This window comes from Hyaloscypha bicolor, assembly GCF_002865645.1.
Source record: "Hyaloscypha bicolor E unplaced genomic scaffold K444scaffold_16, whole genome shotgun sequence".
NCBI classification, from domain to species: Eukaryota; Fungi; Ascomycota; class Leotiomycetes; order Helotiales; family Hyaloscyphaceae; genus Hyaloscypha; species Hyaloscypha bicolor.
This window is the reverse complement of record NW_020194518.1, coordinates 735,411-762,260: the sequence shown is the minus strand read 5'-3', so window position 1 is coordinate 762,260 and position 26,850 is coordinate 735,411. Positions and strand designations below refer to the sequence as shown.

Here is a 26,850-nt window from a genome sequence, read left to right as displayed (position 1 = left end):
CCTACCTCTGGCTCTTCAGAGGACACAAGTTCGATAAAGACGGCTTTTGTTGAGGGCTACCGAAAGCCACTTACTCGTAATGAGACTTATGTTTCTACCAGGTCTACCTGTAACCCCATGGCCCCATCACCATGGTGCAAAATCTGATATGCCAGCTAGCAATCTTACACAAGTCCAAACAGCCTCCGTCTCCTGCAGCCATTACTCTCACGGCGACCGCTAGATTCGGATTCCTTCGATTCCTTGGATCCCTTTGCTTTCTTCAGCTCGGCGTCAACTGACCAATCCCCCAAAAAGTCAGACATGTCGCCAATAGCATCCTCCATGTCAAAGCTTGCCATGAGATTACCCTTCCCTTTCTCCGGCAATTTGGGACTCGCTTGGAGAGATCCCAGTGATCTGTCTCTGAGCCAGGGGTCCTCTTCTGCACGGTCCCGCCTTGATGTGTGCTTTCGGGAGAGAGATCTGGGAGAGAATGATGAACGCAATTGCTCCACAGAGGCCTCACGGTCTGCTGCAATAAATGCTTCGGCCTGGGCACTGAGCCGGGGACTACTGTTCATTGGAGAGCTTCGATTCTGGGGAAGAATTTTTTTGAATTGCCTAGCAGCAACGAAGTGGCCGATAAACTTAGGGACAGTTGCAGTGCCGTCGTCGTACATGTCCACGTAAGAGCCATGTTCTGGTGGTGGAGGAGAACCAGGGTTCCGCTTCGAGTGATTAGAACTGTCGAAAATATCCGGCTGCGAGGTTTCTTTCTCCTCCGGGTGTTGAACACTAAACGACACTCGTTTCTTAGATTTCTTGGACGACGGTTTTCGTAAGCTGCTGGTCCACGGATTGTTTGTAGCAGCATCAACAAGTGATTGGGTATTGGGCAATCCGTCACCTTGCAAGCGAGAAGCTATAGGTTCTGGAGCTGGTGTTGGACTCATCAGGTTTTTGAAGGGCGTGATCACATCAATTGGTGGTGTCTGGGGCCATTCGACATGGTGCCAATCCGGTTTCTCGGAGAGAGAGCCACTTTCTGGAGAAGCGAGTCTTTCATCAAGACCGTCAACCAGAGAAGTGCCGCTGTTCAGCTGTCCACCATGATTGATTCGTGCGTGGCCATTCATGGAAAGTGATTCAAGATTCTCGATTGCCCACGGGCTTTGCGGCCCGCAACCTTCCCAGCTTGACTCCAAATCATTGTTTACAGCCTTAATTCTATCACTTGCAGCTGCACGAGGTTCTCCCAATGCGCCAGTGATGGAGGCCTCGTCTATTGAAACGTCTCCGACTACGCCGCTTGAAAGTATTCTTGCCTGTCCCTGTTGCCCATTGATGACCTCGAAGGAGCCATCTTGGACGTGAGGTGTATGTATTGTATTAGAGGGCTCTGCTTCTGCTCCAGGCTCGGGGTCCTTTCCTGCATTCGCAGCACGGGGAAATTTTTGCTGTGAGTTTTGTTGATTGTGTGGAGTGCTTTTAGCTCGTTGCAGCTCGTTGACATTTGAAATCTCAGAGACTGCTCGACCCATAGTTCTTTCCTCTCCCGCTACCGAAGTTTGGGATGAGACATTCGCGTCAATGGAACAAGGAGCATGTGGTTGACCAAGCGGAGGTTCGTGAAGAGATCCCACCTCATTCGGATCGCCAATCTCGGGGCTTCGATGTTTATCGCTTTGGGTGCTAGCTGGGGATGAAAAACCCGGACAATTCTGGGAAAGAGTTTTTTGAATGTCTTCCATCACATCTTGAATATCTTTAGATGATCTTGCATCATGCTGAATGTTGTCCGGGTTGGCTTGCGGTAAAGGTTTCAATGGGAGCTCAAGCGTCGGTCTGGGTGGAGATGTATTGTATGATTGCGTGCTCCCATCGTTTAGATCTTGAAAAATACCAACCCTCCTTTTCGCCGCCGATGGCCCTGGTGAGGGATATCGCGGATCTAGCAATGGCTGTGATTGGTAAGGTTGGCTAGATCTGAGTGAGAGTTTTGAGCGCTGATTGCTGGTCTTTGATGAAGGTTTGAGCGTTTGTGGAATCGGAGTTGGAGAATTATGATCTCTATGAGAAGATCGCTTCGGGGACGTATTTTCGACTAGAGCTCTACTGTCCGCCAGCAGAGCGGGCGGTTGCTCTATAGCATCATCTATAAAATCCCAACTTTGATCGGACTCGTTGCTCCTTTCTTGAGCCTCATCTTCTACAATTGGTGCCTGATCAATCCGGGATGAGGTCTTTGTTTTGTTCGCGTTTTCGGGTTCGATTGAGTCTTGATCATCTGATGCCTCATCTTCATCGTTTTGCCCTGATTCTGATATCATCCCTGGTGACTCTTGGAAGTCCGCCGTGGGATTCCGGTCATTCGGATTTCGCTTCAATGCTTCAGAATCCATTCTCTTCCGCTTCTTCCTGTATTGGAACGTCTCCAGGTCTCGAGAGGACGGTGCTACTTCTGTGATGAAGCTGTATTCATCAACCTCGTGCGCATTTCCATCATTTTTCTGCTCTAGAGCCTTGCGTGGAAGCTTTGGAAGCTCATTCGACTTGGAGCTCAAGGGACCATTCTGGGTGCCGCCCCCGGAAGATAAGATACTAGGAGACGGATTTTGACGGGGTGTTTTTGCATTCAAATCATCTGGTGCTTTGTCTAAAACAGAAATATCAGCAAAACCATGAGACCGTCGTTGCGGCTTTCTGCGAGATCTGTTCCGCGACGAACTTGTAAGGATTGATTGTTGCGATACATCATGGAGCTCGTCAATTCCTTCCTCCCGCTGCTGGAGAATGCCAACACTTTGCTCTAACGATGATCTTCTAAATGTGGAATTCAGTGCAGGTGTCGCCGACGTTTGGCCGTGGCTGAGTGAAGCAGCATCTGGTGAGTCGGGGTCTAACGTAATATCCATTTGTCTCCGGGATGACGGTATGTCTGCAAAGCTGACTGAAATACGGGAAGGTTCGGTGCCTGTCCTATTGTCTGATCCACTCCGCTTTGGAAAGCTCTGGTGCCGCCGCTGGTATCTTTCGCCCATTTCGAGATGCGGTGTAGGTGTAGCAATTGCCGGGCCATCCCATCGAGCACGTTTAGAAACGTAAGATCCCTTTAGCCAGTGGGAATCAACAGGTCTCTTTGTACCTCTTGTAGTCTCGCGAGTATTTCCTCTAGTAAATGGAGTTTCGCTATGGTGATTGACCATTGATTGGTCCAGGTAAGGGTTTGTTGGTTCTACGTTGAGCGTCAAAGATTCGTCTTTTGTAGGGAGGTCCTCTGGCGACTCTGCAGCATATACAATCAAGGTGTTTCCTATTTCAGGTTGAGTATCCCTGTTCTCCGATCGCCCTCCATCCGGATGAATCCGTTGAGCCTCTGCCTCCGCCTGCGCGGAAGCCTTGCACCACGCAAGAGCTTCAGTGGGACCCAAATAACCAAGCCCATGGTCTGCTGCTCTTTTCATAACCTTTTCTCGTGTGAAAAGCATGTCTTCTGAACGAGGCTGCCACCAATCGTCCTGCTTCGAAACCCAACGCCATGGGTTTACCCATCCCGACAACGGTCCTCTGAGGGCCGCAGATTGTAATACTGGTAAATGGCCTCGCAGGTATCGTCTGGCGTGGTGCTCGTATCGTAAACGCTTCCGTTCAGTCTCCTCCGCAGTCTCCTCTGAGTCGGATCCGGGCCATATGACATCCCCCTCAGCATAAGCCGGCGAGCAGTAGAAGGGCTCATCTTCTTGCTCCTCGGTGTTTAGTATAGTTGCGTTATCGTTGCAATCCATAATGTTGAGTGTCTTGAGGCATGAAGTTGAACGGTGAGGCCACTGAATCGCGGGGCGAGGCGAGCTACAGTAGGTTGACGAGGTTGAACCGTTAGCCTTGTTGACGCGGTGATTTTCGCGACCGTGTTTGAGTGCATGCAGGTCACGTGAGAATATTTTCACAGAATGCTGCCAAAGCGCATGTAAAGTTACAGCTCGCTCGATGGCTGTCTCCTTACGTGGGAAGCTTAAATGTGATAGCATTCTACTTAGAAAGTGCTGATACTATGCAAAGCATATCCGCAAGTAATTGAAATTGATCCACGGGTGCGTTCAGGACAGTTTATGTTAAGGTTTAAAGCCTGTTTGGCGATGGGATTGCTCTAAATAATAAAAAGTTGCTCATTCGTTAGTCTCATTTTGTAAATTCCTTATTCCTGCAAAGGAAAGCTCTTTTTCCTTGGGTAAATTGTTGACCATGTCGAGCTAAGATTAAAAATGTGGGGGTTTACTTGTGTTCTTTGTTGCCCCAGCAACGCAAAACTGTGCATGTTCTCGACGCGGTCTAATGAATGGTCGATTAGCACGCGTTTCTCCAGGACGGCCAAAAGATATTAACAGCAGCTATATGTGCTCGAAACAAGCCAATTCCACCTCGAATTTATTCATACAATCCAAAACTCGAACAGGACGCGAAGCTGAACACAACAACGCCATTGCATCTATGGCATAACAAATCGACCTCCTTCTATACTTCCGGCGCAATGGAGCAAGCGTGGCTAGATTCTCTCTCCGAGGATTGGGTTTCTCAGCCTCGATCAGGATCTCCAGTGCAATCATTGCCCTCTCTATCAAACAGCACATCAGACACCTCCCAAGCTCGCGTCGCATCAAGTCGCATACCAAAATACAATCCCCAGAAGCGATCATGGACAGCCGGGCAGGATAGCGCGAACAGTCCTCTGAGCGAACGAAGTCTGAACGAGAATAACATCCCGCTATCACAACGCAATCTACAGCATCCTTCAAAACTCCGCGAGGTAACGAATGGGACTCGTGGCCGACGTCTTTCTCGAACCCTTTCGGCTTCGACTACACAGTCTGTACAATACCATACCATTCAACATAAATCCGCCAGCTTGTCTCCTCAAAAGGGTAGAAATGAGACGCCCGAATGGAAAAGACGGCTCATACATGGAGAGGTTGCTTACGGTGAGCAACGTGACCTCTTCAGCCCGGCAGGCCTTGAGAATATTTTCCGTCCACCCCCAGCACAATCGCCCACCAAACTAGCCCTAGCAGACTTCGAGGAGGGCAGTGTCGCCATGCCATCAAGTCCGCCTCCATACAATTTCGACCACAAAACTCTGCGCAAGGATGATCAGGCTGCCGAGGAGCAATCTGATGAAGGGACCAAGAATCGCCAGCAACCGCGGGTTATGAAATATAAATTGGCGGACGAATGCGAGAGCGATTTTTCAGCTAACGATTTAAGTCGAAGCAGTAGCTTCCAGCTGACCAAATTGAAGTTTCAGAGCCAGCAAGGAGTGGCTGCCCATTCGGACAACACTTCTGACGCTGCATCCTCCGTGGTTCGACATGAAAGGCGCGTCGATGAAGCCGGACGAACTGTCAGTGGTCAAAGTGACATTCGGAACGAGGAACTCAGTCCAATATATATTGGAAGACACAACACCACTGACGGAAAAATCGACTATACAGCACTGAATCTTCCCGCTGATGAGCTCCAGCGCCGGCTCGAAAACATTCGAGAAGAAAGTTCCTTCTCATCTGAACAAAATCAGGATGCCTTGTCGGAAGATCTTCCAGCAGATATGACGGTCGACACTGATGATTACGCACACAATGGTCGCTTTGTCAATCTCCGGAGAGGGGGACGATCCCAAGAAGGCTCTTTCCAAAAACGTATGCTAAGCCCTTCCTCGCTCCCGGCCATCGACGAATCAGCCCTTTTACCAGAGGAGTCCATGCAAGCCAGCACCCCGAAGCAACTTCCAAATATTAAGAAGACAAGAGCTTCGAACGAGCACAATCAGCCTCCATTACCCCCTCGATCGCCACAACCGCCACGTGCAGCTCATCCTAGCCCAACCAAGTCAACGAGCAGAGAGCAGAAAAATCCATCCGGCAGCCCCTTAAAACTTTTTGGAACATACGACACCTTCACGAACCAGACCCTGTTGCGAAGACTAAGTCAATTTGAGGGCAACAGTAGCGGTGAAAGCGATGTTAATATTCCCTCGTCTACGACTCATGAATCGACACATCCCGAAATGAATGAAGCATTTGTAGCAGCGTCAAGTCCAAAAAAGGTCTCGCAACGGAGTCATGCTCACCGGCAGACATCAAAGATTAACAACTTCGGTGGAGGAGATCTGAACAGTTTCCAGTTCAGTGAAGAAGTGTCATATAATTCAAGTCGATCAAATGGTGATGAAGACAAAGAAAACATGACATTGCCAGTCCTCAACCCAGATACTCAAACCACTTTCAGATTTCAGCTTGAGCCTTCACCAGCTCTTGACGATGAAGTGATCATCGAGCGTCGGGCCAGACACACCAACACAATAAGCACAATGAAGCATACCATCAGCGTTCGCACGGTTGTACGACCAGATACGAGTAGTTCAGACCAACCTTCTGAGTTGCCTAATTCTCAAAGAAGAGAAGATCTTCAGACACCAAGAAAGAGGAATGGAAATGGAGATACAGCAGGCAAGAGGCTACCAAAAACTCCATTGAAAGATCCTACGCCCAAACGTCGGCGAACCCTGCACAAATCTGAGATTACCTATGAGGATGGGAAGGACTTGGCTGAAGATCTCGATTCTTTGGTCGAGACTCATCAGCATATGCAATCTGTCATTGGAAGAAAGCGAAAGGATGCTAGGCACGACAATGACCAGCAAGCAGCAAACCCAACAGTCCTTGCAATGCGCCAAATATTACGTCCACGTACGCCAACTCCGAGTCAACGAAGCAGCCAGCAACACGGCCGAACCCCTCTTCAGGAGATAGATCCCACGTCGTCAGAAGATGTCCGGTTGCTGCAAGAGAAGAAGATTGCCAAGATACAAGCAGAGCTTGATTCTACGGAACCCCTCAAGGCGTCTACAGCTTTGGGCGCGAGCCAGCAAATGCAGGCTGATAGTCGGAAAGGTTCTGTCACCACGCAGGACTTTCTTGATGAGGCAAAGAAAATTATGGCAGGCATCCGAGGCAAAGCAAGACCACACAGTGGCCTGACAAGTCTGGAGGAGTCTGAATCTGAGAACGGCCAAAATCAGTCTGTTGAAGTCGGTGTTGCAGAGGTTGAGCATGAAGACTCTTACCAGGAGTCTACCAAGGAACCCTTTTCCAGGCCGCCAAGCCGAGAAGGCGCGCCTGTGGCCAGATTGCCAAAAAAACAGGAGGATCCCGCTCTGCTCGATCATCTTCGCAAGTACCAGGAAATGAGTGATATGGACGAGGTGATTGCTGAGTCTATGAAGTCTATTGCGATGGCTAGAGAGGCTGCAGACGCTGCGAAGGCTATTGATCGCATAACAGATGAGACAATCTCGAGGAGATCTGGCAGGTTACTGAGCACAAACGACGGAATTGAGAGCGACCCGCCAAATATCCGCATTTCAGAGAATCCCGACCTTCAGCGCAAGCGGAAACATTCAACGTCATCTATACCTCCTGGTGATGAGGAACAGCACCAAGCTGAATTCCCTTCTCATGGATCAAATACATCATCCGGTCAATCAACGTCCCGCTCAATCCCCACAGGATCGTCAAGAGGGTCTGATTCTCGCCGAGTAATTGCTCCTCACACGGTCTCACATCTCATCCCCGAGCAAGTTGCAGGCATGGTCTTTGATCGTGAGCGGAACATTTGGGTCAAGCGAAAGACAATCGCGGGTGAAAATGCAGGAAAGAATTTTCTGCCATCAGATGAGACAGAGGATGATCCCTTTGGAGATATTCCAGATCTATCGGTTGATGAGACCCAAGAATTGCAGAGAATCAAGGCTGTTGCTGCGAGGCGGAGAGAAGCTGCTCGAGTCGCACAGGAGCAGGATGACCAAGACCATCTCAAAACCATGGACAGGGCAGCCCAACTCGAAGAAGCCGATTTTGTAAGAGACAGACCAAGAATCAAGAACAATGAGCCATCCTCGTCAGAGCCTTCAAAGCTCACGCAGTTTACCTCCAGCGGAGGTACAGTCCCAGAGAGCAATACCAGGGCAACCTCCTGGGGAGACGATCAAGCACCTTTAGCGAAACTTGCGCCTCAGACGACTCAAAGCGTACATCATCGCCACAAATCCACGTATACAGAGACAACGGAAAGGGTTGTCGAAGAAGTCGAGAGGGAGATATCGATTCATGAGGATCGAGTTGATTCAGCAAGCCCACAACGTCGCAACGTTACGATCTCTTTCTCATCGCCTCTAGCGTCGGTCATCCAGACTAAGAAGTATGAGGACGAGAGTAGCTTTGATCGTGAGGCAGATGAAGCCAGCCCGTCCGACGACGACGACGATTTTGGCAATGGGAGCCTGGTCATTACCAAGGAAGAAAACAGCAAGAAAGCAGGCTCGACAAAGAGTCGATCCTTTTATCGTAGTGCATCTCGGCGACTCAGTCTTGGCGGTCATAAGTTTTCAGTTCGGCCTGTATCTCGAATTGATGAGCAAGACGAGGACTCAATCAACAAAGACGACGAGGATCGAAATCGAAGAAGTATCAGCGTCGTCGTTTCTACGCCTGCGCCCCCAAGGCATGAGGCAAGCGTTGTTTTGGCCACACCTCATCCAACCCACGAAGTTGGGACTCTCACACTTACGCCGCTTTCCGAATTTACGGTTCATAATTCTGATGGGTCATTCGGTCTCGACGTGAGTTATGTTGCTCAAAAACAGCGCTACGTGCATGGGAGTAACACGCAGAGGACGTTGTCGCTTTCCATCAAGGAGCTAGTGGAAAAGCTCACAGAAGCCGAGCCCTACGAACCATTTTGGGAGCACATGAAAATGGTAAACTTAAAAGGGAAACAGCTCACGAATTTGCACAAACTCGACGAATTCTGTGAGCAGCTCGAAGACCTTGATGTGTCCCGCAATAAAATCAGCCAGTTAGACGGCGTTCCAAAGACACTTCGACACTTGCGCATTTCACACAACTGTCTCACCGACCTAGCAGCGTGGGGCCATCTCAGCAACTTGCAATACATAGATGTCTCTAATAACGAGCTTGAATCCCTGTCAGCATTCAAGTATCTTATTCATCTAAGGGGTCTGCGTGCAGATAATAACCAAATCAAGTCACTGGAGGGAATCAGTCAACTTGATGGACTGCTCACCCTTCGAATGCGCGGAAATCTGGTCGAGACCCTTGATTTCAGCGGGGCTAAGCTTCAGCGGTTGACGGATCTGGACCTTCGGAACAACAAGCTTACCACAGTACAAAATCTTGAACAGCTTCGTTCACTCTCGACTGTCGACTTAGAGGAGAACAAACTCACCCAGTTTTCCTTGAGCGATCCTGCTTTGCTTTGGTCTCTAAAGTATCTTCGGCTTAGCGGGAACAATTTAGAGTCCATCGATGTTAGCAGATTCCCAAATCTCCGCCTCCTCTACCTTGATCGCAATCGTCTTGGCAAGGTAACGGGCCTACTTAAAACTACGCATCTGGACAGCGTCTCTCTGCGAGAACAGCAAACAGGCTCTAGGATTGATATGTCATTTCTTGCCGAAGCTTTTGAAGTCCGCAAGCTCTTCCTCTCAGGAAATCTTCTCGACACATTCGAACCTCAGGTCGATTTCCTCAATTTGCAGTATCTAGAGCTTGCCAACTGTGGACTGCGGTCGCTCGCTCCAGGATTGGGTCGGATGATATCCAATACCCGGATACTGAATCTCAATCTCAATGCCCTACAAGATCTCAGTCCTCTCGTGGGAATTGTCCGACTGAAGAAGCTTCATCTAGTCGGTAACCGCATCACGAGATTGAGATCGACAACCTTCGTTCTAAAACACTTCCCGAACTTGACACTGGCAGATATGCGAGGCAACCCTCTTACGCTTGGTTTCTATCCTCCTCTAGTCGAGATGCGAGTGATCCTTACTGATGGTTCTGGAGATGATCATCAGTCTGATGCTCCTGATCCGTTCACACAGGGAAGTGCAGACAGGGCCAAAGATCGGAAATATGTCGAACGCCTCGATATGAACACGAAGATGTTAAGGAGAGTTTACGAAATGCTAATCTTTCTTGGAAATCCACGTCTTAAAATTATGGATGGTTTGACCGTCGATCGTTCAGTGACACAGCTCGAGGACGAAGTTTGGGAAGCCTTACTTGCGAATGGTGTTTTGGTACGGCCGGATCCAAATGAGGCTCAACATGAAGAGGCGTTTTCCGAACCGGGTGCTACTGGAAATATGGGTCATGGCGCCGGTGAGCAGGAAGAAGCGCTTTCGGAGCCCATTGATGCTGGGAATCCAGATCGAGGTGCTGGCCAGCAAGAAGAGGTGGTTTCCGAATCTATTGCCTCCAAGAATCCGGTGGAGGAGCCGCGATGGCCAGGAGAAGACAGCTTTGCATGACTGCAAACTTTCACGAGTATGATGTGATACGATTATGGGTGTGGAATGTATTATAGCGGTGGTGTTGGTGGTGTTTGGAGCATTGGGCAGGAGTCGCATTGTAGATTATGCTGGTATTGATAATGACTGGACGATATCGCTTGGATCATCCACGACCTTGAGTGTTTCTTGAGCTTCATACTTCGTAAATTCCGTATAGGTGGCCTATAACTTAGCCTTCGAAGCATTCCTCACCCATTCAGCGACCCTCCGATTCCCCTCGACCCTTCTCTGATCATCCAGCTTCCAAGCCTCCTTACTCCTTTTTTCTTCCTTCTCATATCCCTCGGGTGTGACATATCCCATGGTCTCTCGGAACATCTCTGTCTTCAAAGCGCTATAAACACCCGTCTTCGCCTTCTCATTCAACTTCCTCTCTTTCACCAACACCAAACATTCCTCCATCCCGCCTAGAATATCAACGATCCCCCCTTCCAAGGCCTCGTTCCCACTAAATCTCTTGGCTTCCAAAACCATCAACTTGTAGACCTGCGGGGAGAGTTTCTGCCTAAAGACCGAGGACATGGCTGGCTGTAAGGGGACTCCAAGATCGAGCTCATTTAGACAGAGGAAGCCACGAGAAGGGTTGAATACTCGATAGTCGTGGTACATGGCTAGCATGAAGCCTCCTGCAAAGGCGTGGCCATTTATCAAAGCGATGGTGGGCATTGGGTACCTAAAGTTGGCAATGTAGTTTAGCATTGAGACTAAACCAATGAATTATTTAATAAGTAAAGGACACACGTTAAAAGTCTTTTGAACAGAGCAAATAAACTATTGGGGAAGAATCCCTGGGTGGAAGAAGCGTGATCGAGATCAAGGCCATTGCTGAAAAATTTCTGAATCCCTGACGTTGTTATAACGACACCGTGGGGGTAGGAGAATTCTAAGATATCTAAGGCAAGGAGAAGGGCTTGACAGAAAGGTGTTAGGAGGCGGTTGTCAGGCGGGGATGTGAAGGTCAACACGTAAACCCCAGAAGAAGGCGAGGTGCAGACGACAGTTCCGGTGACCTTGTCGGAGGTTGTGGATGTGAGAATAGGTAGCGTGAACAGTGTTTGAGATGCCATTTTGATTATGCTGTGTTGATGGATGACGGAAAGTGGTGAAGAGCGATAATGGAGGTAAAGTAAGATCGCAGCAGCCCTGGAAAGTCATCATTTCTGGACCTCGGCCCGTTGTAGCCAAGAGAAGGCTACATTCCATGTGTTTTCACTTTGGAATCGACCACTTTTTTTCTAAACTTTCATGCACATCATGTACTTACCTAAGAGTCCAATACATACAGACTTGATTTCCATGGTGATCCTTTCTTCAGGACCCCGCGAGGCTGCTCTTCAGCCTTCTTAAAGGGGCGAGGCACATGCAAGGGTAAGCTTTTTAGCGCGAGGCTCTCTGATGTTCTTGGCGACGCGACTTCGAAATCTGTCAGCAAGACCGATTCCCATACTTCAACCCCAACATTGCAAAATGTCGGAAGGGGAAAAGAAGAAGACGATCCTATTCTTCCATCCTGACTTGGGGATAGGAGGTGCCGAAAGACTCATCATTGATGCTGCTGTAGGATTGCAAAACCGTGGTCATAAGGTGGCCATCTTTACCAGCCACTGCGATCCAAAACATTGCTTCGACGAAGCTCGAGATGGTATGGCACAACTCTCTGTTACACGCGGCAGGTTCTAATTCACAATTCAGGGACCCTCGATGTCCGAGTCCGTGGCAATTGGCTTTTCCCATCCTCCATTCTCTCCCGATTTTCCATCTTCTGCGCCATCCTCCGCCAATTCCACCTCATCTTCTGGACATACTTCACGTCCGAAATCAGCTTACTGAAGCCCAACGCATTTGTTGTCGACCAACTAAGCGCCGGACTGCCATGGCTGGCCTACTTATACCCCGACAATCGAATCCTGTTCTACTGCCACTTCCCTGACCTGCTACTAGCGCAAGGGAGATCTGCGTGGTGGAAACGAGCTTATCGACTGCCGTTTGATTTTCTGGAAGAATGGAGCATGAACTTTGCTGACTCTGTGGCCGTAAATTCGGGGTTCACAAAGAGTGTTGTGGGGAAGGTCTGGCCAGAGCTGCAGAAGAAAAAAGATTTGCAGATTGTTTATCCTTGCGTGGATATAAAGGAGAAGAGAACTGGGGATGGAGATGTTTCCGTTGCCACTTGGGAGGACAGGAAAATCCTATTGAGCATCAATCGGTTTGAGAGGAAAAAGGATATTGGCCTTGCAGTCAAAGCATACGCTGGTCTGGGGAAGAAGGGCAGGGAAGGTGTGAGATTGGTTCTTGCTGGTTTGTTATGCCTATACCTTCTTGCTGGTGAGCAGAGCTCATGAAACTTCAGGAGGCTATGATAATCGCATCCAGGAGAACGTTGTTTATCACAAGGAACTCGTCAGCCTCGCCGAATCGCTTGGCCTCAAGGTCGCAACCACGAAAACGATTGTTACAGCTCTGAATGTTCCAAACGACGTGGATGTACTATTTTTACTTTCGGTACCGAACACACTAAAAGACATGCTGCTAAAGTCGGCTCGCCTTCTCGTGTATACTCCTTCAAACGAGCACTTCGGAATCGTGCCGTTAGAGGCCATGTTAGCTGGAGTTCCGGTCTTAGCTGCCAACACCGGAGGACCTCTCGAAACGGTGGTAGACGGCAAAACAGGCTGGCTCTGTCCCCCAGACAAAATTGAGAGTTGGACAGCGGTCATGGACAAAGTCCTCCACAAGCTGTCCGGAATAGAGCTCAAGAAAATCGGGACAGCCGGAACCGAGCGTGTCAAGAAAGAATTCTCGGACGTCAAGTTGGCCGAAAGACTTGATACGATTATTTCAAATATGTCCCGCATTGATAGGAGGAGCTACCAGGAATTCTCGTCGTTTTTACTGACGATTGGAGTGGCAGTCTTTGACATATTGTATTATGTTGCATCACACTACCCAGCACTTGACAAGAAGTTGGGGAACTTTCTACTGCCTCCTTTTGCTCTTACGGCGGTGTCGCTCGTATCTTGGTTTGCATATTTAGTGGCCGCAAGGAATAGGTAGATGTGGAATAATAGCAGACAAATGTCACCAATATTATGCTATTCAACTTCTTGAGAATTCAATCTAAATAATTTAAGATGCTAATAGCTATGACAATGCAATATCAAGTTTCAAATGCCAATGCATGCATGCTTCTTTGCTTTCGGAAAATACTACCAATTCATCTAATGATTCCCTAACCCTCTAAGACTTCCACTTCGGCACCACATCCTTCAAGAAAATCATAAACTTCCCCAAGCCAACCGCATACTCGACATTCCCCTCAGGATCCGTAACCCTGTTCGGCCACGCGATTCCCGCCCCATACAACCCCCTAACCTCCACTCCCTTCTCATCTCTAAACCCACCAGACAACGGATCAAACTCCATGTTCAAATCCTTTTCTCCATTCTTCAGCAGCGGGACCGCATTCTTTTTGAACCCTATCGCTTGCACAACATTCGTACACGTCGGTAAGTGTTTCTTATAATCATCTTGCTCTTTCTCTCTCGTTGTTGAGATTTTTTCCAAGTATTTTGACACGTCGGAAGAGGGGAGGACATCCTCTTCGAGATTCTCCTTCGCCCAGAGTGCGACGTCACCTTTCAGACCCGTGTTGTCGCGGAATATCCACCCGTCTCGCTCTTCTGCGTACCGCAAAGGGTGGCGTGTGAACCACTTTATACGGAGTTGAGCATGGCTTGTACTAGCTAGGTTATAGAGGTTACGAAGGACGAGGATGGCGCTGTGGGAGGCGCCGATGACGGCTATTGTTGATGGTGTGTCTTTTGGGATCATGGTAGAGAGTAATGGCGGGTTGAGTGCTGGGTCGAGCCCGATTTCCTCAATACCTGTAACGGGGAGAAGCCCAGTGATGGGATGGGAACCGGTGCAGAGAACAAGCATTTTGGAGTCGAACCTTTCACCGGTCGATTTCCCACCCGGGGGGCTGACTACGACTTTCCAATTGTTGGACTTGGGACATGAGCTGGCTGTGATGAGGGAGTGAAGCGTGGAGAACTCACTTCTGTCCATGTTGCATGCAACGCCTTTCCAAACTGTTTGTACACCCCCTTCGATTCGTTCAGGGCTCTGGTCAACATGACCACAAGATCTGCTGCTTCGGCAATGTGACAAGTTTTGTTTTGGTCCAAATTCTGAAGGATGGTATACGCATTCGGTGCTTTTGCCTCCTTCACCACTTCTCGAAATGCAGAGACTCCTTCTGCATATAACATGAATCGATTAACTTTCGTGTTACTATTAAGCAGTTAGATCACGTATCTAGTCATTAATCTAGGAGTCAGACCTTGGGACCTCCCTATAATATTTATCCAATCGCCCGCCATGGAACTGATCATCAACCCACAGGATTGGCTCTTTCTTTTGCTCCAGCAGATTGCCAACGGCAGCAAGACCAGCTGGTCCTGCTCCAACTACCACAGCTTCATATTTCCTGTTTTGTGTGCTGAGTGAGCCCATATTTCTCATCCCAAGAAAGACATTCCGAGAAGCCACCCGCAGGGGCGAGGTCCGCAGTATTAAAATCATGATCGCGTCTCAGGGACTCAACAACCGCAAACAGTGTTTGATATGCACAAGAATGGGAGGTTTGCTATGTGACAAGTAACTGTAAGACAGTTGAATGGTCGCCGGTTGCCACCCGATTGGCTGTCTGGGCTGACGATGTAAGACGCGTATTATCTCTCAGTAAAGTGGGATATCGTCTTCGTTCATATCACCCCCGGCGTAACCTTGGGGAGTCATTGCATTTTCATAAAGTTACGAAGCAAGACTGTGGTCTGGGAGTGTTTGGTGGTCGGGAGTAAAAATTCTCAAGAGTCGTCTCCAAGCGATTTCAATGTCGACATCGGGTATCACGTGATGGGAACATACTCCTCTTTTGTCTTGATGAAAAGGTATTTTCGTCTCTGCCCCATCGGTATTGTTTGCTACTTACGTCGAGTTTAGGAAATTTAGCCAAATTTCTGGGAAGTGGCTTGAAATTTACCCACACCGACTCCTTGCCTCCTTCAGGACCGCGTAACCTATGTTACCTTACCCTCCAATAGAACACAACCACGTACGGAAAGCCCAGGAATTGTCTCTGGAACATTTATATTCTTTCGGGCAACTTTTGGTTAGGAACCAAAGCGCGCTTTCATATGTCAAATGAGATTATAGTCCCAAAACAGTTGAATCTCAGAAAGCTCGAGGAGCGTAAATAATGCGAATTAATGCAACAAAGATATGCTCTAATTGCTGCGTTAAGGATGCTCTTCGGCTTCGAAACTATAACTGAGGTTTCTGAAATCTTACAAGTGACATGAGACATACTGTATGCCATGTTTTCCCTCCGACGATATTGCCCCTGAGAGTCCTTGTCCTGTCCGCTTGGGAAAGTCCCAACTGGATACTTCCAACAAATTCTTCAACGGTAACTGACTTTCTCCAAATTTGTGATAAAGCCAAAATCGTAAGCTTCCTCGGGCTCGAACTCAACAACCTCAAGCCATCATGGTGCTCCTCCGAACGGCGAATCGAGCCGGTGGTTGTGGTATTCGGGTTTTGCGAGCTGCTGAAGGCATGGGGTATGCCAACGTATAGACCGACATGCTAATCCCAACATAGATCAGCCTTGATTCAAGTCTTTGATCTCTCACTTCCTTGCGATGTGCCTTGAAAATTCTCCTGCCAAGACCAGGCTTGGTGATCCGCTCATTAAGTATGTATTTGTGATATCCAGCTATCATCACTCGCAGGTTTCGAAGTTGGTTAATTGTGATTTGAGCATTTCCTGGATTTGAAATTAGTGGTTTTAGAAGGGAATGAGGAGGCAGACTCCCCCAGCAAATGCACGGGAGGCCTATTTCTTTGATATCACAGGATCGAGAGGAGACTGTCTCGAGAACCTCATTCCAACCATCTTCGGGACGGACGTCAGAAAGATAAGCTCCGAGGAGCAGCTTTCTCCATCCTCCCCCAAGCTCAACAAGTGGACGATACCAGCTGGACTTTGGGTCCTTGTAATCTCTGACTATCCTAATCTGGATTTCCTTCAAAGAGCCGTAGTCCGAAAGTGCATTGATCAAAGCCACAATGTCCCTGCCAACAAAGTACACTGGTAAGGACTTTAAAGTTATAGCTTGGAGAAATAGCTTGTGATTGAGTAGCACTCGGAAGCGATGCCGTGTTGGCCTTCCTTCATTGAGAATCGTCAAAGATCGAAGTTTTGAAAATTCCGTTAACTCGTGCAATATGCCGGATACCCATGCATCAGATGGGATCGCCATGGTCCCTCTCCCCAAGATGAGTTTCTGTATTGCCAAGCGAAGGTTGGGTGTTCCATATTCTTCTCGCAGGTGCTTGAAATGACCCACAACACCAAGAATAAATTGCCCATACCGTAAGTGGTTGGAGGTATCAGCATCCAGCTCAAGCCCCAGCAATGTGAGTTTGGCCGCTTGATGAGGATACTCGCAACATCCCGCCAGAGCCTTGCCAACCAACCTCGTAAATTTCTCAGATCCAAGCTGCAAAGATACTGCAAAAATACTCGAAAGGGGAAAGCTCTAGTATACGGGGCCATCTGGGATCCAGGTCAGAATTCAAGGCCAGGTCGGTGACTCGAGGGAGGAATGAATGTTTGGAATATGGATTTCGATACCTAGAATAATCAGGAGACTGTTTAAGAAAACCGCAGTATATGTATCAGCCATTAGAGAGATTAGAATGATAACAACCTGATATGATTGAGAATTTAAAACTCCCTAAATGCGCCGGCTGCGGCTTTCGCTCAAGGAGAAAGACTGTTATAATGTTCTAACCTGGTTTGGCTGGAAAGAGGAGGAAACAAACACGTCTCAAACTTTTCAGGTCTTAAGTCCGCTCATCTTCCCAATCAAGGCTCTCAATGCTTTCGGATCCAATATTATATCAGGGGAAAACTTTGTATTCCTAATAACGAGATGTCGTGTAAATTGAAGACGGGGTTCAGAATCCAACTCCCATAACTTCTTGAGCTTTTCGTTCCACCTTAACCACCCTTCTACTAAACTTATAGTCTTGTATAAAGCTGGCGTGAAGATTATGTCGATAGCTTTCGATACCGGGAATAACGAGCAGAGCGTGGCTTTGCCCAAGAACGACTCGGCGACGATGATCCAGAGCTCCAGCGGCAAAGAAGCATACATCGCGAGCTGATGGGGATCCTTGGACGTTTCGAGGGACATAGTGCAAGGTTGATATAGATTCTTCTAACAATGGTTTAGAGAGGTCGGAGTTGACTCACTTGCAAGCAGTGTGAGAAATGAATAGATTAGATTAGATTAATGGCCATTAATCTAATCTATTCATGAAAAATACCCATTAATCATATTCTATTCACGCATTAATCAGATTAATCATGAATATTCATGAATAATTTGATTAATGCGCACGTGACACATGCACGTGATTAGCTAACCTAATTAGGTAGCGCTCCGGGCACTCCCGCCCTAGCGCCACCTTGCCACCCAATCAGAGGGTGGTGACGCTTGGTAAGCGAGCCGAACCCCAATGATACTTCTAGAACCACCTCGACTTAAGTACTTAGTAATAATAATAATTCTATTAGTAAAAATTAGATATTAAAGTACTAGAATCTTCGAAGTAAGGTAATTCTTTCTAATTAGAAGAATAATTAGGAAGCTCTTAGAATATTAGAACTTTCTATAAAAATATATTACTTTCCTTGATTTTTTATTTCTTACTCTCACTTTACTTATATATAAAAACTCAATTATTACTCCTATTAATATACTTTCTATTATAAATATACTTATTTATATTAGGTATACTCGAAAATGTCTCAGTAATCCTCGATTAACCTTAACTTAGCTCAAAATCATCCTAATTTTGAGTTAAAGCCTCTTAATAAATAGCCTTTTCTTTTTAAAGAAGGCTACTTAGAAAAGATATTAGATCCTATACAAGAGAATCCCGAAGATATTCGTACGTGTACTATAAAGTGCTTAGTTCGAGGGTATTCATAAGTTAATCTATTAATATATAATAAACTTTTAACTAACTAATATTATAGTAAAAAATGGCTAAATTAACGAATATATATACCTATAAGTAATTATTATACTCATTTTCGAAGCTCTCATAAGTTTATAAACCTTAAGGCTCTTAAAGAGGGAGAGAATAATAGTAAGTCTTCTAATATTAATTAAAAAGCTATATTTACTAATATATTTAATAGGTAAAAGTAAAGCTTTAAGTCAAGTATCTCAACTAACTATAAATAGCCTTTTTAATAAGTAATGGGGATAAAGAGAAGAAAGCTTTACTATTAATTACTTTAAGAAATTATTATTAAGCTTTATTATTAATAATAATATCTCTTTTCGAGTAGTTACTACTCCGAGTTTTAAATTACTTTTAAACTATTTAAATTAGTAAGTCTTTATTATATTTCTCTTTATATTATATATACTAATACTTAATAGTCAAACGCCTCCTTTATATTAATAAATGCTTATGAATAATATTACGAAACCGGGCTCTGGGCTTGGAAAGCAAAGTAGAGTGGCTCTTAATCCAAGGATTCTAAACTAAGGAGGGAAGCTCGTAAGTACAGGAGCTTTGGTATTCTAAATACTAGCTAGCCGCATGTGTTATCGCGATCACGTGACGCTAAATTTACTAGTAAAGCGGTAGAGCATAATAAATAAGCTTAATTTAAGCTATATTAAAAAGAGTTTAAATATTAAAAAAGAATTATAAGAGAATATTAAATCTCAAGGAATCTTCTCTATTACTTTAGATACTTGAATAACTATAAATTAAAAGGCTTTTCTTGGAATTACTTTATAAGTTTATATATTCTTATAATTATTAAAGAAAACTTATATTAATATATTTTTAGGCACTTTATAAATAAGGATTTTAAATTAAAATCTTATTTATTAGTTATAAAAGACTTAAATAATATATACTCTAGTATTTATATACTTTCTGTTTTATTAGATACTCTAAAATAATATAATATCGAGTATAATATTACTAGGTAAGTAATATAAATCTTGTTTAATTTAAATAATTACTAATTATTAGTATAGCTATTCCTTTGAGAGTCACGTGCATAGTCACGGGATACGGGATACGGGATATGGGTAATGGGATATAGGTAATGGGATATGGGTAATAGAATATAGGTAATGGGATATAGTTATATAACCTCGCATCCTATTAGTAATTTGACTAGTAGACTAGACCCCTTTAGGTTTAGTAGATTTAGGGATTATATATTAATACTATAATACTATAATCCCTACTTCTAAAGAACAACTTTACTAACTATATATAAATAGCATTTCACGACTTATATAATAGTATTATATATTACTAGTAAACTAATACTAATTAGTTAGTACTTATAGATTAGAGACAGAATAGTTATACTAAAAGAGGCATCCGGTAGCCCTTAGTAATATTAATTTAACTATATTAAAGGGGGGAATTACCTATTAACTCTATAAAAAAGTATCTGGTAGCCTAAGGGAAAAGACTCTAGTTCTTGCTAATTAATAAGCGGTTAGCCTTTTAACTATTTATTTATTTAACTTCTATTATCCTTTAAAACTAACTTCTTTTGGCCCCAAGACTACCTTTTTAGAAATTATCTTTTCTACTTATATAATACCCGTATCTATAGGATCCTCTCTCCAGAATATATGTCCTATATATGCCTTTAAAGCTCTTTAACTACTACTTCGATTTTATTATTAAATCAAGTTCTTTGAGCTTTAGACTCTCCCGGAATCGTAATATTTTACTTCCTAAATTTCTTATTATAGACGAAATATTTAAGGGCGAAATATTTACTTTAATACCTATAATATCCCTAGGTATCTGGGGTATCTAGTATCTTAACCAGGTATCTAGTATCTTAACTAGATATCTAAACTAGGTATCTGGTATCTAAACCAAATATCTGGATATCTTTATTACCGAACCCTACTATAAACTATCTTATCCTCGAATTCCTCTTACTATAAACCATATATATATACCGGGAAGAGCTTAGCCCTAAGGGTTCGGGATAGCGAATTCTTAGGATAAATACGAGTAAATAAAGAAATAGAAGGACGGTATTAACCTGGCTAGCTCTAATTATAAGGAAATCCTGGATTACCTTAATACCAGATTATTCTAATATAAGGTAGAGAAGTTAACTAATAAGGACCTTTGGGAATTATTTAAGGAGGATTTTAATAACTTTAATCTCGAGATATTTAATTAACTAGATTAATATATACTATACTAATTACAAGCTACTTTATAATATAGTAGTATTTATATTAAATATAATTATAGTTGCTTTACTATTATATAGTCCCTAGTTAATACTATTTAGAGAGAAAAGTAATATATCTAGACTACTAATAATATTATTACTACTAGATAAGACCTTAAAGCAGGCCCTATTACCTTATTATATATATCCCTAAATAATAGTATTATAAGAAATTAATATATTAAACTAATTATTACTTATATTTCCTTATAACCTGCTATTTCTTTATTATTTATAACCGCTTCTACTAGTACCGGACTATAGAGAACTAAAGCTAATAATCTCCTATTATCTCTACTATTTCCAAATAGCCCTTTAGCTAGCCCTCTTACTATAAAGCTAATTAGAGAAGTAGTAAAGATATATACTAAGATATAGAAATATAATAGAACTAATAATAGTTTTAACTAAAAACTCGCTATTTTCCTTAATATCTACTAATATATAGAGCTTCTATAAGAGGTATTAGTAAGAGCTTTCCCTATTATATTAAAGGAACTAATATAAGATTACTTTTATAATAACTAGCTCTCTTAATATATATATATAAAGAGGCTTATATAAATATTTATAGCTTTTTTAAGGGTCCTGGTTTCTAATATCGAAACTTAGATAAGTGAAATACTACTATAATAGTAATTATAATAGCTTAATACCCTAAAAAGATAATATTTAAACTCATCTAGTTACTAATTAATAACCTATATAAATTATAATATAGACTAGTACCTGCCTTATAAAATATCGAATTCCTATATAATAAGATTATTACCTTTTATTAAGATATACTAGTATACTAATATATAGTCTCGGATTCTTCTTCTAATCTTGGCTAACTTATTAATAAGCTCTAATTATCTATTACTATCTATAAGAAGAAATAATAGATTAATACCGAGATTCTCTTTACTAATTAATAATACTATTCTTAAAATTCTTTAAACTACTACTTATTTAGAAATTATTAATATAGACCTAGCCATAATTTCGGAACCTATAATAACTATTCCAAGTCCTATAACTATAATAATTATACTCCGAAATCGTATTTTATATATAAGAAACTCAAATACTACTTATAGAAGTATATACCAGAGAAATAAGAGGCTAAAAAGACTTGATTTAAGAGTAAAAACATTTATTAATTTAGATCTCGAAATACCTGTAACTTTAATAAATACTTTAGTAATACTTATATATAGTATATTACTGAATTTGAAAGAGAAGAGAATAATAAAAGTAGTAAGAATAAACTAGTAAGTAATGCTTTTAAAGCCTTACTAGCGGAAACAGATAAAGAAAAGAAATATTATTCTAATTCCTATTTTATTTTTATTAAAAGCTTCCTAGCTACTCCTATAGCCCCTATTCCTGCTATTCCTATAACTAATACCCTTATAAATAACCTTATTTCTCTTTCTCTTATATATTAGATAATAAGCGAAAACTATATCTTAAAGCCTATTAAATAAATAGAAGATACCTAGATATTTATAATTAATAATATATTAAGATATAATACTTACTACTTTTATAGAATTATAATTAATACCAGAGCCTCTAGATTCTTAATTACTAGTTCTAACTAATTCCAAGCTTTATAATAAACTAATAGTAGTATTAAACTTAATAAAACTACTAAAGGTTAAGTTAATATCTAGTTTAGTATTAGATCTATATTCTTTATTAGATCTATAATAGTAAGAATACTAATTAGGTAAGTATAATTTCATATTATACCTATAAAGACTCTATTCTTATTTAGCTTAGCTAATATAAACAAGTTAGGAGTTTACTTTAATAATTTTACTAATTATTTTATTATTTCTAATAGATGCTTTATATCTATAATATAATATTTTAGATACTCTTTCCTGCTTTGGAATACTATTTTATAAAGCTTTATTTCCGAATTCTTTACTTATAATTCCTGCTTTCTTATAAAGATTAAATTATAATATCTATATTACTATTTTGGTTATTTATTTATTAGTAAGCTTCGAAATATACTAGAATAAGTAGGCTATAATATTAATATAGAAGCCCTTAAATATCTTATAAAGTATTATAAATAATACCAGAAATTCGAATAATTACTAGGATAATTTAAGTTTAACCTAAGAAATAATATTAGCTTTAATTACTTTATTATTATTAATATTTTCTATATTTCCGGTAAGCCTCTATTTTATATTATTAATAAAGGTACTAGATATTAAGCCGGCTAATAGCTTTAAAATATTAGTATATTATATACTTGAGATACTCTAAAGTAGTATTAGATTAATACCTATTTAGGCTCTCCCGATTAGATTATAGTAGATACCGGAAAGTAGTTTACTAGTAAAGAGTTCGCTTAGCTTATAAATACTATAGGAACTAAGGTTAAAATCGTTTTTATAGAAACTTATAGTTCTATTAGAATTATAGAATATTACTATAGCCTAATTTAATATATTTACTTTATTATTATAGCCAAAATTAATGGAATTAATAAGGATATTATACTTTAAATAGCTTTTAAGGCTATTAATAATTCTGCTAGACCCAATAATATTATTCTAACCCTTTTAGTTTATAATACTTTATTCCGAATAACTAAATATAATACTCTATTACTAATTATATTATAGTAATTAGTAGTACTTAAGAAGGTAATAGTAGAAATTCAGAAACTTTAAGCTAGATACCAGATTATAAATGCCCTAAATACCCGAAATAGTCCTAGTATTACTAATATTTATAAACTTTCCTTAAATTCAGATATTCTTATATAGTATAAAAGAAATACTAGTTAACCTGGTAATTAGGATAGGCCATATAAGCTAGTAGCTATTAATAGAGAGAACTATATACTAGCTCTACTATATAGTAATACTACCTTTTACTTAACCTCCGTAAAGCCCTTTTATATAGGGGATATTAAGGTTATTACTAATAGCCCCGAACCTAAACCTATTCCCGAACTTTATAGTAAGGCCAAAGGTAATACAGGTATAATTTCTCTTATTATTCTCGTTATTTTACTAAAGTATAATAAAGAATACCCTTATAAGAACCCGGATATTATAGTATTTCTATAAGATAATAACCTATATAAGAACTCTCGTTAAATTAAAGTTACTAACTTCCTAGAAAAAGATATATTTAAGGTTATTTCCAGATTTCAGGTACTAAAGAAAATATATATTTTTAACTTCTGGTTTATTAATAAGATTAAGAATAAGGATATAGAAAGAGAGTTTAAAAAGTCGAGACTAGTTATCTAGGCTTATAATAATAGTAAAAAATATATAGTATTAATATAATTACTTACTATTTAATATATTAGCCAGAGAATTATTCTTAGTATTACTATTATAATAATAAATACTATAGAGCTATATTTATATAATATCTCGCAAGCTTATATCTAATTAATAACTTTACTTAATTATAATTTTTATATTAACTTATTTTATAAGTTTACTAAAGAGCTAAATCTGAATAATAATTCGGTTTTAAAGGTTATAAAACTATTATATAATATACCAGAAGCTAGGAATTACTAGTTTAAGACTTACTATTCTTACTATATTAATAAGCTTTCTATAAAATAATTAACTTATAATCCTTACCTTCTCTATAATAAGTAACTCTTCGGAATTATTAGCCTTTAAACTAATAATATCCTATTTATTAGAAATAAAAATTTTATAAAAATAAAGTAACTAAAGCTTTAAGAAACTAAGTTCTTAGCCAAGAAGTATAAATGCCTTACTATTAACTATAATCTCAAGTTTAATAGAGATATTATCTATATAAATATTACTAGAATTACTCTTATATAAGAATATTAGTATAAAAACCTCCGAACCGTTTCTATAAAAAATATTACTACTATAAGTAGTAGGGGTACTATTTATTAAGATCTCTCTATTAAGAACTAATATATTACCTAATATAATAGAGAAGTATATATTATATTAGTCTATTAACTAGAAGCTTTATATAACCTATTAATTACTATTTAAGCTATTAAACTTTCGGAAACTAATATAAAGGCATTTAATAAATATATTTAATAATAAATTAAGAATATTACTAGAGAACTAAGATTCGTAAAGCTAGTAAAGAAGTTCTTATATTTAATTATTTTTATAAATGCTTTATTTATAAATAATAGAGATCTCTTTTCCTAAATTAGATATATTCTAGTTCTAGTAAATAAAACTAGATATACTAATATTATTTACTAGTTCTTTACTAAATATAAGAGAGTTACTAGAAGCATTCTAGCTTTGGAACTCTATAGTATGGCTTATAGCTTTAATATAAGCACTTTAGTTAAATCTATAATTAATAAAGTACTAGAAATAGAACTATTACTAGTAATCTATATGGATTTGAAGTTATTATATAAATGCCTTATTAAATTGGGAACTATTCGAGAAAAGTATCTAATAATTAATATAATATATCTTTACTAGGTATATAAATAATAAGAGATTACAGAAATTAAATAAATTAAGGAAGAATCGAATCCTGCTAATTCTATAACGAAATTAAAGCTAATAAATACCCTCAAGTATCTAATTAATACAAATACTATATAATTAGATATAGAGAAATAGGTCGAATATAGATAAGGCGGGAAATAGATATATAGGATAGGAAAATATTATAAGAAGAAAAGTTATATATAAAAGGCTATAGCCTTTAGTATATAACTAAAACCTCGGAAATAATATAGATATATAGAGTATTTGGGAAATCTGGTACTAGGCCGGATTAGGGAATTTGTATATAATTAGAGAGAGATACTATTTTTTGCATTTTTAGAGAATTTCTAGTATTAGTATAGCTATTTCTTTGGAAGTTATATATATAGTTACGGGATACGGGATATAAGATATAGGTAATAAGATATAGGTAATGGGATATAGGTAATAAGATATAAGTAATAGGATATAGTTATATAACCTCGCATCTTATTAGTAACTCGACTAGTAGACTAGACTCCTTTAGGTTTAGTAGATTTAGGAATCGCATATTAATACTATAATACTATAATTCCTACTTCTAAAAAACAACTTTACTAACTATATACAAATAGTATTTTATGACTTATATAATAGTACTATATATTACTAGTAAACTAATACTAATATATATATTATAGTATTACTCGAGATAATACTAGCTCAAATAATGCCTTATTAAAGGCTTTTATAAAGCATTATAATAAGAAAGGCATTAAATTTTAAGGAGATATTTCTTATATAACTCATATATTAAATCTAGTAATTCAAGATATTTTAAAAGCTTTTATTAAGAATAATTATAATACTTCTTATTCTACTAATTTATACGAGTAAGAAATAGAAGAACTTGAAGATAGAGAAGAAGAAGAAGTAGAATAAGTAATAAGTAAGTTCTTTATTTAATTTATAAGAGATTTATTAATAAATTATAGATTTATTAATTTGGAGAAAGATTAGAAAGACTATTATAAGTCTTAAATATAACCAGGAAAACTAATGGCTATTAGAAGCTCAGATTAAAGCTTTTAATATAGAAAATACTCGATTTCCTTAACTTAGTAAGTAATTAATTCTTTAATCTTTTAATTATTAATTAATACTAATTACTTATAGATTAAAAAACCCGGTAGTCTTTAACTTATTATATATTAAAGAACTTTTTATATATATATAAAGCTATTAAAGTAGTAATTAATAGCTCTAATTCAAAGGCTTTTAAAAATAAAAGTCTAGTTTTAACTAATATTAAAATTACTTATTTAAATAATATTTTAAATATAATTTAAATATTTATTAAAGCTATAACTAAGTTATAAGCCGAAAACTACCCTACTATATATTATATTATACCTGAAGTATATAAAATATATAATAGATTAGAGACTTTTAAAAAGGAATTTAAAGTAAGTATTTTTTCTTAACTTATTCTATATTATTAATAATATTATACTAATTTTTAATAGGATAAAGCCTTTACTAATACTATTAATAAGGGTATAGCTAATCTCAGAAAATATTATCCTAAAACAGGTGTTTTAGATAATAAA

At 40.2% G+C, this 26,850-nt stretch overlaps 5 protein-coding genes across 5 annotated transcripts; 2 read left to right on the top strand and 3 right to left on the bottom strand.

Moving 5' to 3' along the window:
* Nucleotides 1-7: 7 nt before the first annotated feature.
* On the bottom strand, nt 8-3,887 carry K444DRAFT_178679 (uncharacterized protein). Its single transcript, XM_024870800.1, has one exon. It carries the CDS (start codon nt 3,765-3,767, stop codon nt 165-167), a length of 3,603 nt encoding a protein of 1,200 aa, XP_024742282.1. The 5' UTR covers nt 3,768-3,887; the 3' UTR covers nt 8-164.
* A 623-nt stretch (nt 3,888-4,510) lies between these two features.
* K444DRAFT_640302 (uncharacterized protein) lies at nt 4,511-11,919 on the top strand (the record flags this gene model as incomplete). The annotated part of the gene is made up of 5 exons (XM_024884483.1): nt 4,511-8,062; nt 8,096-8,889; nt 9,049-10,288; nt 11,335-11,444; nt 11,835-11,919. 5 exons carry the CDS (start codon nt 4,511-4,513, stop codon nt 11,917-11,919), a joined length of 5,781 nt encoding a protein of 1,926 aa, XP_024742281.1.
* On the top strand, nt 11,873-13,463 carry K444DRAFT_553276 (glycosyltransferase family 4 protein; the record flags this gene model as incomplete). The annotated part of the gene is made up of 3 exons (XM_024876612.1): nt 11,873-12,047; nt 12,098-12,703; nt 12,756-13,463. 3 exons carry the CDS (start codon nt 11,873-11,875, stop codon nt 13,457-13,459), a joined length of 1,485 nt encoding a protein of 494 aa, XP_024742280.1. The 3' UTR covers nt 13,460-13,463.
* Nucleotides 13,464-13,503: 40 nt separating this feature from the next.
* On the bottom strand, nt 13,504-15,252 carry K444DRAFT_607929 (uncharacterized protein). Its single transcript, XM_024879264.1, has 3 exons — nt 14,748-15,252; nt 14,464-14,698; nt 13,504-14,413 (listed from the first exon to the last, which is right to left on the bottom strand). Exons 1-3 carry the CDS (start codon nt 14,918-14,920, stop codon nt 13,643-13,645), a joined length of 1,179 nt encoding a protein of 392 aa, XP_024742279.1. The 5' UTR covers nt 14,921-15,252; the 3' UTR covers nt 13,504-13,642.
* Nucleotides 15,253-15,730: 478 nt separating this feature from the next.
* On the bottom strand, nt 15,731-16,731 carry K444DRAFT_624960 (uncharacterized protein; the record flags this gene model as incomplete). Its single annotated transcript, XM_024882463.1, has 2 exons — nt 15,731-16,054; nt 16,102-16,731. The coding sequence occupies 2 exons, from the start codon at nt 16,729-16,731 to the stop codon at nt 15,731-15,733; spliced, it is 954 nt and encodes a 317-aa protein (XP_024742278.1).
* Nucleotides 16,732-26,850: the final 10,119 nt, after the last annotated feature.